The 17500-nt window shown below is 45.7% G+C and overlaps 2 protein-coding genes across 4 annotated transcripts in view; one reads left to right on the top strand and one right to left on the bottom strand.

Annotated features, from left to right (window-relative positions):
- Positions 1-10682, top strand: part of LOC122261613 (uncharacterized) — a 13438-nt gene extending 2756 nt beyond the window's left edge. The window contains exons 4-5 of the mRNA XM_086538233.1: positions 1-240; positions 10620-10682. The exon at positions 1-240 is cut by the window's left edge and continues 6 nt beyond it. Of these exons, the coding sequence (XP_086394359.1) occupies positions 1-240; positions 10620-10682 (303 nt within the window). The remainder of the gene's footprint in view (positions 241-10619) is intronic.
- The window catches only part of LOC122261741 (uncharacterized), an 8405-nt gene continuing 399 nt past the window's right edge, over positions 9495-17500 (bottom strand). The window contains exons 1-7 of one of the 3 annotated variants that reach the window (XM_043029715.2): positions 16496-17500; positions 15391-15544; positions 14952-15082; positions 14742-14867; positions 11984-12087; positions 11414-11550; positions 9495-11153 (exon numbers count right to left, since the gene is read on the bottom strand). The exon at positions 16496-17500 is cut by the window's right edge and continues 399 nt beyond it. In XM_043029715.2, the coding sequence (XP_042885649.1) occupies positions 10860-11153; positions 11414-11550; positions 11984-12087; positions 14742-14867; positions 14952-15082; positions 15391-15534 (936 nt within the window). In that variant the 5' untranslated portion in view covers positions 15535-15544; positions 16496-17500 and the 3' untranslated portion in view covers positions 9495-10859. The remainder of the gene's footprint in view (positions 11154-11413; positions 11551-11983; positions 12088-14741; positions 14868-14951; positions 15083-15390; positions 15545-16495) is intronic. The other 2 variants (XM_043029574.2, XM_043029634.2) reach the window with 2 other exon arrangements.

Raw genomic sequence — 17500 nt, 5'->3', positions numbered from 1 at the left:
AGTGAGCCCAACGGCACCATCTCCCTCCCAGCGCGTGACGTCACGGATTCTCGCCTGGAGTGGCTGTGGGTGTTCGATCTCGGCAGCGCGCGCGGCTACGGCATCGAAATCAACCTGACGCGGATGAACCTCCTCGTGCCGGGAAGGCTCCACGGCGAGGAAGACAGAGCCAATGTCTCGAACGGGGATTTCCTGATCGTGGGACCGGGTGAGAGTCTCGGAAGGTCTTTCGTGATGGGGGTGGGTACTGGGAGAGGGGTGGGTACTGATGGTTACTTGTAGGGGGGTAGGTACTGGGAGAGGGGTAGCTATTGGGAGGGGATGGTTATTGGGAGAGGGATGAGTACTGGTAGGGGGATGGGTGCTGGGAGAGGGATGGGTATTGGGAGGGGGATGGGTACTGGGAAGGGGGTGAGTATTGGGAGGGGAATGGGTACTGGGAGGGGGATGGGTACTGGGAGAAGGGTATTGGGAGGGGGATGGGCACTGGGAGGAGGATGGGTATTGGGAGGGGAGTGGGTACTGGAAAGGAGATGGGTACTGGAAGAGGAAAGGGTACTGGGAGGGGAAAGGGTCGGGAGGGGGATGGGTAATGGAGATGGGTGGTATTGGAAGAGGGTATTGGGAGGGAGAGGGGGCAATCTGGGAGGAGGATGGGTAGTGGGAGAAGGGTATTGGGAGGGGGATGGGCACTGGGAGAAGGGTATTGGGAGGGGGATGGGCACTGGGAGAAGGGTATTGGGAGGGGATGGTTATTGGGAGAGGGATGAGTACTGGTAGGGGGATGGGTGCTGGGAGAGGGATGGGTATTGGGAGGGGGATGGTTATTGGGAGAGGGATGAGTACTGGTAGGGGGATGTGTGCTGGGAGGGGGATGGGTATGGGGGGGGGGTGGTTATTGGGAGAGGGGTGAGTATTGGGAGGGGGATGGGTGCTGGGAGAGGGATGGGTATTGGGAGGGGGAGGGGTAGTGGGAGAAGGGTATTGGGAGGGGGATGGGTACTGGGAGAAGGGTATTGGGAGGGGATGGTTATTGGGAGAGGATGAGTATTGGGAGGGGGATGGGTGCTGGGAGAGGGATGGGTATTGGGAGGGGGAGGGGTACTGGGAAGGGGGGGAGTATTGGGAGGGGGGTGGGTACTGGGAGAAGGGTATTGGGAGGGGGATGGGTACTGGGAGAAGGGTATTGGGAGGGGATGGTTATTGGGAGAGGATGAGTACTGGTAGGGGGATGGGTGCTGGGAGAGGGATGGGTATTGGGAGGGGGATGGGTACTGGGAGAAGGGTATTGGGAGGGGGATGGGTACTGGGAGAAGGGTATTGGGAGGGGATGGTTATTGGGAGAGGGATGAGTATTGGGAGGGGGATGGGTGTTGGGAGAGGGATGGGTATTGGGAGGGGGAGGGGTACTGGGAAGGGAGTGAGTATTGGGAGGGGAATGGGTACTGGGAGAAGGGTATTGGGAGGGGATGGTTATTGGGAGAGGATGAGTACTGGTAGGGGGATGGGTGCTGGGAGAGGGATGGGTATGGGGGGGGGGAGGGGTACTGGGAAGGGAGTGGGTATTGGGAGGGGGATGGGTACTGGGAAGGGAGTGAGTAGTGGGAGGGGAATGGGTACTGGGAGGGGGGTGGGTGCTGGGAGGAGGGTATTGGGAGGGGATGGTTATTGGGAGAGGATGAGTACTGGTAGGGGGATGGGTGCTGGGAGAGGGATGGGTATTGGGAGGGGGATGGGTACTGGGAGAAGGGTATTGGGAGGGGATGGTTATTGGGAGAGGATGAGTACTGGTAGGGGGATGGGTGCTGGGAGAGGGATGGGTATTGGGAGGGGGATGGGTACTGGGAGAAGGGTATTGGGAGGGGGATGGGTGCTGGGAGAGGGATGGGTATTGGGAGGGGGATGGTTATTGGGAGAGGGATGAGTACTGGTAGGGGGATGTGTGCTGGGAGAGGGATGGGTATTGGGAGGGGGTGGGTACTGGGAGGGGGATGGGTACTGGGAAGGGAGTGAGTATTGGGAGGGGGATGGGTGCTGGGAGAGGGATGGGTATTGGGAGGGGGAGGGGCACTGGGAGAAGGGTATTGGGAGGGGGATGGGTACTGGGAGAAGGGTATTGGGAGGGGGATGGGTACTGGGAGAAGGGTATTGGGAGGGGGATGGGTACTGGGAGAAGGGTATTGGGAGGGGGATGGGTACTGGGAGAAGGGTATTGGGAGGGGGATGGGTACTGGGAGAAGGGTATTGGGAGGGGGATGGGTACTGGGAGAAGGGTATTGGGAGGGGGATGGGTACTGGGAGAAGGGTATTGGGAGGGGGGTAGGTACTGGGAGAGGGGTAGCTATTGGGAGGGGATGGTTATTGGGAGAGGGATGAGTACTGGTAGGGGGATGGGTGCTGGGAGAGGGATGGGTATTGGGAGGGGGATGGTTATTGGGAGAGGGATGAGTACTGGTAGGGGGATGGGTGCTGGGAGAGGGAGGGGTATTGGGAGGGGATGGTTATTGGGAGAGGGATGAGTACTGGTAGGGGGATGGGTGCTGGGAGAGGGATGGGTATTGGGAGGGGGATGGTTATTGGGAGAGGGATGAGTACTGGTAGGGGGATGTGTGCTGGGAGAGGGATGGGTATTGGGAGGGGGTGGGTACTGGGAGAAGGGTATTGGGAGGGGGATGGGTACTGGGAGAAGGGTATTGGGAGGGGATGGTTATTGGGAGAGGATGAGTACTGGTAGGGGGATGGGTGCTGGGAGAGGGATGGGTATTGGGAGGGGGATGGGTACTGGGAGAAGGGTATTGGGAGGGGGATGGGTACTGGGAGAAGGGTATTGGGAGGGGGATGGGTACTGGGAGAAGGGTATTGGGAGGGGGATGGGTACTGGGAGAAGGGTATTGGGAGGGGATGGTTATTGGGAGAGGATGAGTACTGGTAGGGGGATGGGTGCTGGGAGAGGGATGGGTATTGGGAGGGGGATGGGTACTGGGAGAAGGGTATTGGGAGGGGGATGGGTACTGGGAGAAGGGTATTGGGAGGGGATGGTTATTGGGAGAGGATGAGTACTGGTAGGGGGATGGGTGCTGGGAGAGGGATGGGTATTGGGAGGGGGATGGTTATTGGGAGAGGGATGAGTACTGGTAGGGGGATGTGTGCTGGGAGAGGGATGGGTATTGGGAGGGGGTGGGTACTGGGAGGGGGGGGGGTATTGGGAGGGGAATGGGTACTGGGAGAAGGGTATTGGGAGGGGGATGGGTACTGGGAGAAGGGTATTGGGAGGGGGATGGGTACTGGGAGAAGGGTATTGGGAGGGGGATGGGTACTGGGAGAAGGGTATTGGGAGGGGGATGGGTACTGGGAGAAGGGTATTGGGAGGGGGATGGGTACTGGGAGAAGGGTATTGGGAGGGGGATGGGTACTGGGAGAAGGGTATTGGGAGGGGGATGGGTACTGGGAGAAGGGTATTGGGAGGGGGATGGGTACTGGGAGAAGGGTATTGGGAGGGGGATGGGTACTGGGAGAAGGGTATTGGGAGGGGGATGGGTACTGGGAGAAGGGTATTGGGAGGGGGATGGGTACTGGGAGAAGGGTATTGGGAGGGGGATGGGTACTGGGAGAAGGGTATTGGGAGGGGGATGGGTACTGGGAGAAGGGTATTGGGAGGGGGATGGGTACTGGGAGAAGGGTATTGGGAGGGGGATGGGTACTGGGAGAAGGGTATTGGGAGGGGGATGGGTACTGGGAGAAGGGTATTGGGAGGGGGATGGGTACTGGGAGAAGGGTATTGGGAGGGGGATGGGTACTGGGAGAAGGGTATTGGGAGGGGGATGGGTACTGGGAGAAGGGTATTGGGAGGGGGATGGGTACTGGGAGAAGGGTATTGGGAGGGGGATGGGTACTGGGAGAAGGGTATTGGGAGGGGGATGGGTACTGGGAGAAGGGTATTGGGAGGGGGATGGGTACTGGGAGAAGGGTATTGGGAGGGGGATGGGTACTGGGAGAAGGGTATTGGGAGGGGGATGGGTACTGGGAGAAGGGTATTGGGAGGGGGATGGGTACTGGGAGAAGGGTATTGGGAGGGGGATGGGTACTGGGAGAAGGGTATTGGGAGGGGGATGGGTACTGGGAGAAGGGTATTGGGAGGGGATGGTTATTGGGAGAGGATGAGTATTGGTAGGGGGATGGGTGCTGGGAGAGGGATGGGTATTGGGAGGGGGGGGGGTACTGGGAGAAGGGTATTGGGAGGGGGATGGGTACTGGGAGAAGGGTATTGGGAGGGGGATGGGTACTGGGAGAAGGGTATTGGGAGGGGGATGGGTACTGGGAGAAGGGTATTGGGAGGGGGATGGGTACTGGGAGAAGGGTATTGGGAGGGGGATGGGTACTGGGAGAAGGGTATTGGGAGGGGGATGGGTACTGGGAGAAGGGTATTGGGAGGGGGATGGGTACTGGGAGAAGGGTATTGGGAGGGGGATGGGTACTGGGAGAAGGGTATTGGGAGGGGGATGGGTACTGGGAGAAGGGTATTGGGAGGGGGATGGGTACTGGGAGAAGGGTATTGGGAGGGGGATGGGTACTGGGAGAAGGGTATTGGGAGGGGGATGGGTACTGGGAGAAGGGTATTGGGAGGGGGATGGGTACTGGGAGAAGGGTATTGGGAGGGGGATGGGTACTGGGAGAAGGGTATTGGGAGGGGGATGGGTACTGGGAGAAGGGTATTGGGAGGGGGATGGGTACTGGGAGAAGGGTATTGGGAGGGGGATGGGTACTGGGAGAAGGGTATTGGGAGGGGGATGGGTACTGGGAGAAGGGTATTGGGAGGGGGATGGGTACTGGGAGAAGGGTATTGGGAGGGGATGGTTATTGGGAGAGGATGAGTACTGGTAGGGGGATGGGTGCTGGGAGAGGGATGGGTATTGGGAGGGGGATGGGTACTGGGAGAAGGGTATTGGGAGGGGGATGGGTACTGGGAGAAGGGTATTGGGAGGGGGATGGGTACTGGGAGAAGGGTATTGGGAGGGGGATGGGTACTGGGAGAAGGGTATTGGGAGGGGGATGGGTACTGGGAGAAGGGTATTGGGAGGGGGATGGGTACTGGGAGAAGGGTATTGGGAGGGGGATGGGTACTGGGAGAAGGGTATTGGGAGGGGGATGGGTACTGGGAGAAGGGTATTGGGAGGGGGATGGGTACTGGGAGAAGGGTATTGGGAGGGGGATGGGTACTGGGAGAAGGGTATTGGGAGGGGGATGGGTACTGGGAGAAGGGTATTGGGAGGGGGATGGGTACTGGGAGAAGGGTATTGGGAGGGGGATGGGTACTGGGAGAAGGGTATTGGGAGGGGGATGGGTACTGGGAGAAGGGTATTGGGAGGGGGATGGGTACTGGGAGAAGGGTATTGGGAGGGGGATGGGTACTGGGAGAAGGGTATTGGGAGGGGGATGGGTACTGGGAGAAGGGTATTGGGAGGGGGATGGGTACTGGGAGAAGGGTATTGGGAGGGGGATGGGTACTGGGAGAAGGGTATTGGGAGGGGGATGGGTACTGGGAGAAGGGTATTGGGAGGGGGATGGGTACTGGGAGAAGGGTATTGGGAGGGGGATGGGTACTGGGAGAAGGGTATTGGGAGGGGGATGGGTACTGGGAGAAGGGTATTGGGAGGGGGATGGGTACTGGGAGAAGGGTATTGGGAGGGGGATGGGTACTGGGAGAAGGGTATTGGGAGGGGGATGGGTACTGGGAGAAGGGTATTGGGAGGGGGATGGGTACTGGGAGAAGGGTATTGGGAGGGGGATGGGTACTGGGAGAAGGGTATTGGGAGGGGGATGGGTACTGGGAGAAGGGTATTGGGAGGGGGATGGGTACTGGGAGAAGGGTATTGGGAGGGGGATGGGTACTGGGAGAAGGGTATTGGGAGGGGGAGGGGTACTGGGAAGGGGGTGAGTATTGGGAGGGGAATGGGTACTGGGAGGGGGATGGGTACTGGGAGAAGGGTATTGGGAGGGGGATGGGCACTGGGAGATGGGTATTGGGAGGGGATGGTTATTGGGAGAGGGATGAGTATTGGGAGGGGGATGGGTGCTGGGAGAGGGATGGGTATTGGGAGGGGGAGGGGTACTGGGAGAAGGGTATTGGGAGGGGGATGGGTACTGGGAGAAGGGTATTGGGAGGGGGATGGGTACTGGGAGAAGGGTATTGGGAGGGGATGGTTATTGGGAGAGGATGAGTACTGGTAGGGGGATGGGTGCTGGGAGAGGGATGGGTATTGGGAGGGGGATGGGTACTGGGAGAAGGGTATTGGGAGGGGATGGTTATTGGGAGAGGATGAGTACTGGTAGGGGGAGGGGTGCTGGGAGGGGGATGGGTATTGGGAGGGGGATGGGTACTGGGAGGGGGGTGAGTATTGGGAGGGGAATGGGTACTGGGAGAAGGGTATTGGGAGGGGATGGTTATTGGGAGAGGGATGAGTACTGGTAGGGGGATGGGTGCTGGGAGAGGGATGGGTATTGGGAGGGGGAGGGGTACTGGGAAGGGAGTGAGTATTGGGAGGGGAATGGGTACGGGGAGAAGGGTATTGGGAGGGGGATGGGTACTGGGAGAAGGGTATTGGGAGGGGGATGGGTACTGGGAGAAGGGTATTGGGAGGGGGATGGGTACTGGGAGAAGGGTATTGGGAGGGGGATGGGTACTGGGAGAAGGGTATTGGGAGGGGGATGGGTACTGGGAGAAGGGTATTGGGAGGGGGATGGGTACTGGGAGAAGGGTATTGGGAGGGGGATGGGTACTGGGAGAAGGGTATTGGGAGGGGGATGGGTACTGGGAGAAGGGTATTGGGAGGGGGATGGGTACTGGGAGAAGGGTATTGGGAGGGGATGGTTATTGGGAGAGGATGAGTACTGGTAGGGGGATGGGTGCTGGGAGAGGGATGGGTATTGGGAGGGGGATGGGTACTGGGAGAAGGGTATTGGGAGGGGGATGGGTACTGGGAGAAGGGTATTGGGAGGGGATGGTTATTGGGAGAGGATGAGTACTGGTAGGGGGATGGGTGCTGGGAGAGGGATGGGTATTGGGAGGGGGATGGGTACTGGGAGAAGGGTATTGGGAGGGGGATGGGTACTGGGAGAAGGGTATTGGGAGGGGGATGGGTACTGGGAGAAGGGTATTGGGAGGGGATGGTTATTGGGAGAGGATGAGTACTGGTAGGGGGATGGGTGCTGGGAGAGGGATGGGTATTGGGAGGGGGATGGGTACTGGGAGAAGGGTATTGGGAGGGGATGGTTATTGGGAGAGGATGAGTACTGGTAGGGGGATGGGTGCTGGGAGAGGGATGGGTATTGGGAGGGGGATGGGTACTGGGAGAAGGGTATTGGGAGGGGATGGTTATTGGGAGAGGATGAGTATTGGGAGGGGGATGGGTGCTGGGAGAGGGATGGGTATTGGGAGGGGGAGGGGTACTGGGAAGGGGGTGAGTATTGGGAGGGGAATGGGTACTGGGAGAAGGGTATTGGGAGGGGATGGGTATTGGGAGGGGGTGGGTACTGGGAGGGGGATGGGTACTGGGAAGGGAGTGAGTATTGGGAGGGGGATGGGTGCTGGGAGAGGGATGGGTATTGGGAGGGGGAGGGGTACTGGGAAGGGAGTGAGTATTGGGAGGGGAATGGGTACTGGGAGGGGGATGGGTACTGGGAGAAGGGTGGGTATTGGAAGGGGGGGTATTGGGAGGGGGAGGGGCACTGGGAGGAGGATGGGTATTGGGAGGGGAGTGGGTACTGGGAGAAGGGTATTGGGAGGGGGATGGGTACTGGGAGAAGGGTATTGGGAGGGGGATGGGTACTGGGAGAAGGGTATTGGGAGGGGATGGTTATTGGGAGAGGATGAGTACTGGTAGGGGGATGGGTGCTGGGAGAGGGATGGGTATTGGGAGGGGGATGGGTACTGGGAGAAGGGTATTGGGAGGGGGATGGGTACTGGGAGAAGGGTATTGGGAGGGGATGGTTATTGGGAGAGGATGAGTACTGGTAGGGGGATGGGTGCTGGGAGAGGGATGGGTATTGGGAGGGGGATGGGTACTGGGAGAAGGGTATTGGGAGGGGGATGGGTACTGGGAGAAGGGTATTGGGAGGGGATGGTTATTGGGAGAGGATGAGTACTGGTAGGGGGATGGGTGCTGGGAGAGGGATGGGTATTGGGAGGGGGATGGGTACTGGGAGAAGGGTATTGGGAGGGGGATGGGTACTGGGAGAAGGGTATTGGGAGGGGGATGGGTACTGGGAGAAGGGTATTGGGAGGGGGATGGGTACTGGGAGAAGGGTATTGGGAGGGGGAGGGGTACTGGGAAGGGAGTGAGTATTGGGAGGGGAATGGGTACTGGGAGGGGGATGGGTACTGGGAGAAGGGTATTGGGAGGGGGATGGGTGTAAGTCAAGCACATTCTGTTTCTGTTATGCACAGGTGTGCGCCACACACGCACACGCACACACACACTCCATGGGTACCTCCTTGCATATAAAACATGCACACCCATTTTCTTCACATTCCACATCATTAAAGTTATGCAAATATATAATAATTTACTTTCACTTCCTAAATAAAATTTTCTAACATTTTCTGATATTCATGAAAGAAAAACCTTATTTTTCTCCCCTTCACCTCTTTGCAGCCAGACCTCAGTGAGGAGGGTGTCAACCACAGCTGACGTGCATGATGGTGGTGAAACATCGCTTTAGAAATGTTATGTCGCCAGAATATTGTCTGTTGATTGAAATGGCTATCAAACCTTATATATACACAAAATAGGTTTTGAAAGAGGGGATTTTAGTTTTCAATAAATCTATTTTGCATGTTATCTTTTTGTCAGACTTTAGCTTAGTGTCATGGTAAGAGTAAAATGATTGACTCCATTAACATGAAGCAGTATTAAATGACTAAGTTAGTATTTGCATGTTTTGATTATGTCTTTGTGTCTAGCAATGATGTAATTTCCAATGATTAAATGAGAAATCAAATATTAAAGTCCAAAGATGAAAGAAATAAATAATTAACCCATTGCGGACAGATGTCATGACATACATGACGTAGGAGCTTCGGCCTGATGACAGGTGTCATGATGTACATGACATTCGGAGATTTTGAATCATTGTGCTATTTTAATGTGCTATGAAAAAGGAGTGAGTGATGATGGCAACTGTAGTCATAATTACTGTAATTACCATAATATCAAGCTAACTTAACGTCGAAAACCTAAATGGCACCACTTTTTCCTAGTACCAGCAGGAGAGAGAGCCTTGAATGGTACCCATTCACAGTCTCTAGCAAGCACTATCTTTATAGAGCAATGGCACACACTAAATTGACGACCTAAATGGCACCACTTTTTCCTAGCACCAGCAGGAGAGAGAGCCTTGAATGGTACCCATTCACAGTCTCTAGCAAGCACTATCTTTATAGAGCAATGGCACACACTAAATTGACGACCTAAATGGCACCACTTTTTCCTAGCACCAGCAGGAGAGAGAGCCTTGAATGGTACCCATTCACAGTCTCTAGCAAGCACTATCTTTATAGAGCAATGGCACACACTAAATTGACGACCTCTTGCTCTAAAGTACCGCCGATGAAGGTTGTGCAGGCAGAACAAGAAGAGGAAGGTGACTCAATCCATACCCAGTGTCTAAAATGTGCTCGTGTGCTAATATGGATGCCTTTCACTGTGGCACTCACAATCACAAGCACATGTTTCATTCCTCTTCCCTACCTCTTCATGTTATCTTCATTGTAGGTGGTTATAGATACGAAAAAATAAAGTTGCCTTTTGTCCTCCCATAAAACAGCAATACTTCTATCACACTGAGTATAAAGAAAATAATGAGCTAATATGGGTCATATACTACTATTTTAGTCAACTGCAGCACTGATAGAGCCTGTTATATGACATATAAGTCTCTAAACTCAATAGAACACACAAAAAATAAAAAATAAAAATGGCTCTAGTTTTACAATGAATGACTGAAAGAGAGTGGGAAGATTCAAATTATGTTGCTTCAAGCTGCCTCTTTCTAAAATAAAACCTATCCTGGAGACTGGGCAAGTGAATCTATTCCCGTCCGCAATGGGTTAAATAATATGGATACACAAAAGAAAAAATCAAAATATAAAACTGGACAAGTTATGCATTACTGTGCAACACTTACAAATGAGCACATTTTTGACAGATCAATTTTTTAAAGAAATTATATTTTACCTTATGAGAGAGAGAGAGAGAAAGAGAGGGAGAGAGTCAGTGAGTGTATACACTAGAACTGTAAGTGTTTGTATGTATCACTTAAGATACAATAAAGATATGCTTTTCCTTGTATAAATTCTGACTTGTCAATGCACACACAGAGGTACATATAAAGGAAAATTAAAGTAGCAAATAATCTTTTCATATATCTATAAATCTCCAACACATGAAAACAATGCACAATGTGAACTATGAATTAAATGGAATGTAAAAAAAATAAAAAATAAAAAAAATAATGACAATAATGATAATGGATTATCTGATCACAGTTATCAATAATAAGAAAGTGATACTTTAACTCAAGAACTGCAGTATATAGCCTCAAGTTGTAGTCTGGGCTGATAGCAACTTTTAGGAGTTCAGAAACAGGGAAGAACAGATTTCTTGATGGCACAGTTCTTGGATTAAAGTTAATATCTAATTTGCATTTGTCATAAATGCATTGCTATATAAAAATATATCATAAAATAGATTCTCTTTATAGTGAATTATAATTATTGCATTTGTTAAATACTAAAGATTTAAAGGATTGCCTACTTTTCATGACACAGATTTGTGAGGAAGCCTTTCCCTTTCTTTGCATTTTCATGTTTCCTCTTTGATATCCCTTCTTCCTAGTTCTTTTCCTTCCTTCTCCTTTACTTTCTCCTCCTTTTCCTCTTCCTCATCCTTTTCCTTCTTTACTTCCCTCTCTTCTTCCTTCTCCTCTCCCTCTTCCTTCTTCATTTCCTGTTCCTCTTCCTCCTCCTCAAGAGTAAGTTCATGAAAAAGGATGTAGTTGGATCTGTGACCAATACGGTGACCAGAAAAGGTTATGGTGAATGTTGCTCCTGAGAATTCTTGTATCATATTGTATTCCACTGCATTTTTTGTGCTGCCCTGAAAATAAATTGCAGACTAATGTGACTGAAAACCTAAAACAAACCAATTTAATATCTAATTAAAAGTTTATTACAACAATTCCTGGGAACAAAACTTTGTAAAATCATTGTGACATAAAACAATTTATTAATTTCATATCATATTAAAAGAGAGTTCATTACAACAGTTCCTGTGAAGTTGGTATAAATGAGAACAAATATTTTTGAAGGCAAGATATATAATCAACATTTCAATAGCATAATCCTCATCAGAAATACCTTTTTGTTCTCATGGAGAGTCCAAACTTGATGGCAGAAGGTCCCAGCAAAGCTTTCTAACTCTGCATGTTTCAGAGGGTTAGAAGACCACCAAGTCCAAGCCACTAAAACACTACATGGCTTTGTGGAACTACTTCCTAAATGGGGAAAAAAAAAAACAGAAAGGGGAGAAAAGTGGAGAGGGTAAAAAAGTAGAAAAGTTAAAGAAAGTATTAATGGGTTAATAAGGCAAAAAAGAAGATAATGGAAAGAAGAAGTAGGGGGGAAGAGAGGCATAGATAAAGAAAGTGGAAAAAAATAAGAAATAATACAAAAAGATGGAAAAACGAAAAGAAAAGAAAGAGAAAAAAAGGAATTGTAAACTAGGATTATTACTAGACAACAAAATCACAACAACACTCTTAGAAGCAATATAAACAACTTTGATATGAATAATTTGAAATTTCTACAACAACAAACTCAAAACATTTCATTACCTAAGGTTTACCAAAGGTTTGAAAAACAAAAGGCTCGGTAATATTCAGCTTCCTTATAAATTAAGCAGATCTGATTAAGAGGAACAATAATTACCTCCACCTTGATCATTGCTTGTAACATTACTGCTGCAATACCTGGCAGACTCTTGTGCAAGGGAAAGTATCCTCGCAGCATTGACCATCTGTGTTGCAGCATCTCTGAAAATGAAAATGTTTGTGGAAAATGCATACCTCAGTGGACTGAAATAAAAGTGTCTAGACAATGCAGTAAAAGAACTCTCTGTGTTGGTCTTACTATGGCAAATTTTCATTATTTCTGCCTAACATGAATAAAAAAAAGCATTTCTAGGTTTTAGCTTGGTAAATCATTAAGCTTTATATATATATATATATATATATATATATATATATATATATATATATATATACATATATATATATACATACATATATATATAAATTATATATATATATATAATATATATATATATATATATAATATGTATATATATGTATATATATATATATATATATAATATATATATATATAATGTATTATATATATATGATATATATATATATATATATATATATTTTATATATATATATAATATATATATATATTATATATATATTTATATATATATATATATATATAATATAATAATATATATATATATATATATATATATATATATATATATATATATATATATATATATATATATACATACATATCTGGCTATTTACATAATTTCAGGCCAAGTTATATAAATTGATGTGCCAAGAAACATGAATATGGTACCGTACAGTGTATTACAGAGTAAGTAGGGACTAGTGGTGAAAAGGTGATATCAATATATTATTGCATCAGCTGTGACTCATCATGAGATTAATATCAGAACTGATAAGTTAAGGAGTTAAGGATACTTTAAAAATGTTGGCTTATTAAGAAATTTAATTTTCTTGACAATAAATCACAACATAAATGGGGAAAAACCACATAAGAAAATCAATGCTTAATGCAGGATGAATGTCTTAAAATATGAATGAAGAGGAGAGACACCATTCTAAGCAGACAAAAACCCATTATCATTTCTCATCAGTTTCCTAAATTGATCTCAAGCCAAAACAAACATCTGAGAGAACTGAAGAACTTCATCAAGAGCTTAAGATTAAACCAGAGTCTAATCTCTTCACAGAGTGAGCATAAAAATACCCATGGCAAACATTCCGTCTTTAGGATTTGCAAGCTGTCTCTGATTAAACTTGAGATCTTCTCTGATGGTATATAATAAGTCATGTGTTGGCAACTCCCGTCTCTATTAAGATCTAAGGATTCCTCTGCTTATCGACCTCCTGTCAAAATTTTCTGCGAAGCAAATAAAGGTGTGCAGTGTCTCTTGCCAAAGCGGTGATTCAGTATCTCATTACCCATTTCTCATCCTTGCCTGTGATCTTTCTCTCCATGCCAGTATTAGCTTGGGTTCGTTCGGCCATCTGTTTCAACTTCATCAAAGAGGGTAATTGCCTTGTCTCCTCAAGTTAATTATCTTTTTCTAAATTTGACAAATTTATAACAAAAATAGCAAATTGATGAGTCTAGACCAGCAGTTCTCACAACCTCTTCCAGTCTGTGGACTGTGTAAGCATCTTTAAATTCTAAATTCTTAACAGTCCATCAAACATGCCATCATTTAAAAGTTGTGGTTATCTCAACTAACATTTAATCATACAGTACAAGCAAAATGTTTAAAAGTACTCAAACATTAATGCAAATAAACCAGGTAGTGAAGATAAGTCTTATATCCTTTTTTTCTAATTAGTAAACTACATTCTATGAACCTAAGACTGTACCAACTACCAATAGGTTGGGAACCTCTTATCTAAACTGATTAGACAATGATAATTAGCACAGCACTGATTAAATAGAGATATTGAGCATATGACTCATCTGAAGTGATATTTAGCTTGAATTTTTTTTGTCATCATTTAATCATGAATTGTGCATTGTAAAAATGGAAAGAAGAAAAAATAGTACTGTAAATTACATCCTTACATTCCTCTTTTCGGGTATAACACTGGGTATAAAATGAAAGAAAAGAAAAAGAAAAAGAAGAAGAAGAAGAAGAAAAAAAATATATATATAATGGAAAATATTATGATGCAAAAGCAGTCAACACATGCAATATACTTTAACTCAATTACCTCAGGAGTGCATGTATACATATGCTGTCTATTATGGTTCTGTTTTATTATCATTTTTACAAGTACATGGTTCCACAGGTGTTTTGTCACCAAGGAGTCAATTAGCAGGCTTATCAGACCTCATCTGTTTACCCCAGTCCTTGGATTTTTATAAAAAAAGAAACATTTTCCTGTCTATTACTATTGCTATAATAATAGTGACAGTACTAGTAGTAGAAGTAGTAGAAGTATTAGTATTAGTATTAGTAGTATTAGTAGTAGTAGTAGTAATATCAAAAATAGAAGAAAAAAATCTGAAAATTAAGGATTTGGGTACACAGGTGAGATCATGAAGGCCTACTAATTACCACCTATATGACTAGGTGCTTGTAGAACCATCTATGTTAAAAAAAAGAAGAAATCACACACACACACATCATTGTAGTCTTGTACTACAATCAATATTAAAACAAATTCTGACAAAATAATCACCTGCTTTTCACATCATAAGTTAGAGATTACAAGACTGCGATACTACTGCAGTCTTGTAATACTATCAATGCTAAAACAAACAAAGTAATCAAAGCATAAATGCTTCTTCCAACTTCCCTCTCGGACAGCACTTAATTGTATCAGTAATAAATATCAACACTGAAGACACTTACCCACATTCTGGGAGTGTGCTGTAGGTGTGAAGGTCATCAATGATAATAAGGCTTGGCCTGTCCTTCTCTGGAATCATATGCAACGATGCTAAGTACCTGTACAGCTCTGTTGTGCAATCTGCATACCTGAAATCAACATTCAATATTAATCATCTTAGTATTCTAAATTTCAAGGGAGGAGGAGCATTATTCACCAGGCTAAATACTTACAAGAACCTTATGTTGTTCATGGCAGATGATGATGGAGGAGGCATGCCATGGACGGGGGGTGGAAGGCGTGCAAGTTTCTGCGGAGCCATGAACAATACTTGTCCTCCTGCTTCACCCTCTGTTACTGCGGCCTAGTGTGAGAAAAATTATCTTTATCTGTCTTTATTGTGTACATGTAAGCCTTATAGAACACATTTTTTTTTTTTTTTTTTTTTTATGAAAAAAAGCTGGTCTACACAATTGTAAAACTAATGTTGAGTAATTACAGATGAATATACTTCCATGACATAATTTTTTTTGGGGGGGAGCAGGAAATGAATATCCAATACAGAAAATATATAAATAACAAAGTAGTAAAGACAGGGACATCCATACATATATCTGGAAATAAAAAAAAATGAAAATCAACAAAATCTAAAAAGAAATCGTAGTAACTCACTTGCATAAGAAGAGAGGTCTTCAGTGATTTTGTTGGACCAATAATGCATAGAGATGGAACCGACGACAACTTATACCCAACATAATCTTCCATTATTTTGAGACTGCAACTGACTGGAAATATTCTTTCTATTATCCCAGCCATAGTTGGTTATCTGCAATAAATAACTATATTGAACATATATCCAAGGCTTACATAAATAAAATAAGATGGGATACATATAGAGAGAACAGTCTAAAATTTGAATCAATAAGCCAATTAGAAAATATGATTAATTTTTATTTACTATTTCTTTATACATACAAATATGAATATAAAGAAAGATATTGATAACAAAAGAACAGAGAAATCTTAGAAAGACAGATAAAAGAAAGGGAATAAATCACACACACACATAAATGTGCGTGCGTGCGTGTGTGTGTGTGTGCCCATGCGTGCGTGCGTGTACGTGTGTGATTTATACAATATAATCCTTTAACATGAAATCATATCAGAAACATAAAACACCAAAAGGAAGCCTTCTCAAAACAGAAATAAACAAAAGGTGAAAGGAAACACAACACACAATCATTGCTCAAATATGAAGCTACAAATAAAAACCTAAAAAAATGAATCAAAACTAAAAGAGTACTAAAGCAGCTGCTAGTGAATTAAGGTTCATCTTCAGTCCCAAAAGAGATGAAACATAAAGAATCTCTTCCAAATTAACATACAGAATCTCTCCCAAATTAAAATGAACTAAAAATTGTCTGAATGACTTAGACTTCCAAGAATGAGGAAGAATTATATTTACATTATAAATAACATCAACTATAGATAGCTTCCTTAAAGCAGTAATATTATACAATTTGTTTAGATGCAATACTACTGTTGAACATAATTCTAATTTAAGCCTAAAGTGACAAAGGAAAATCACAAAGAATAGTTGCCTTTCCTTTACTTTCTCAATCCTCAAGTATTCATACTGATTTTAATTATATCATTAATTACATTATTAAGAATTATTAATTATTATTTCTCATCAATACTTTCCCAAATTGTCGCCTTTTCTCGCCATTTAACTAAAGTGAGACCAAAATTTGTAATTCCCTGTCATTATCATAACCTAAAGATTACCAAACTTGCAATAACACTCGATGACATGAATAGCAACGACTGATTGCAAATGTTATGATGATTCGTCGTGAAAATCCACGTTCAAATTCTAATGTTTACAATTAACAACGAACGCAATATATTTATTCAGAATTGTCATTGTATATCTTTAAATATGTAGAAATATAGATTAATTAGTTTGACTTATAATATATGCAGTGATTAGAGTTATATATCGACCTAACATTTAATACAAAACCTTGAGATAACAAAAAGCTATAGGCTTGTAACTCTAGGCATTACAAAGAAACCCATATAATTATTTTGCATGCGTATTAAATAAAGCACATATATCAGTATCATCCTATTCCCATTATCAGGGATGAAAATACGCGCTCATACCGCGTGTCAACCAACATTAGAAAATATTATGGGTATCAACCCTGAAAAGACGTAGTATGCCATTGGCTCTTAGTGACGTCATAGGGAACTTCTTACGAACGATGCGATTGGCTAAAAATATTGCCGCAAAACTCGGAATATCATTCATTTTCTCTTATTGGGTAGTTCTATGGCAATTTCCTCGGTGTAAGAACGTGTTAGATTGAATGTGTAATTGTGGAGATTAAGAGTTCAATAATGTCCAATTCTGCTTTAACAATTGCACGATCGAGAGCCTTGAATAATGCGATTTTTTTTTTTTTTTTTTTTTTGCTCTGTCACCGACCTCAGATCTGATATTTATTTCATGGCAAATCCTGAACTATCGCCGCAGAACGAGTCACCAGAGCACACGAGAGTGAACGGGCATTTCGAAGACCGAGGCATCCATTGAAAGCAAGATTGCCAATGCACGAGCAATAGGAAACAACAGATCGCCCAAAGAGAAACGGCGGAGAGGCTAAGAAGTCGTCTCTCTCTCTCTGGTCTTCACATCACACCTTCACGAGCCTCTTAATTTCGCGCCCGCTATTTTTATATCACCACATTAACATCCATACCCAAAGGGCGGGAT

This window comes from Penaeus japonicus, unplaced genomic scaffold (assembly GCF_977035675.1).
Source record: "Penaeus japonicus unplaced genomic scaffold, GWHDUDI00000001_assembly GWHDUDI00000007, whole genome shotgun sequence".
Lineage (NCBI taxonomy): Eukaryota > Metazoa > Arthropoda > Malacostraca > Decapoda > Penaeidae > Penaeus > Penaeus japonicus.
Note: the sequence above shows the minus strand (reverse complement) of the source record. Positions and strands in the feature narration are given on the sequence as shown.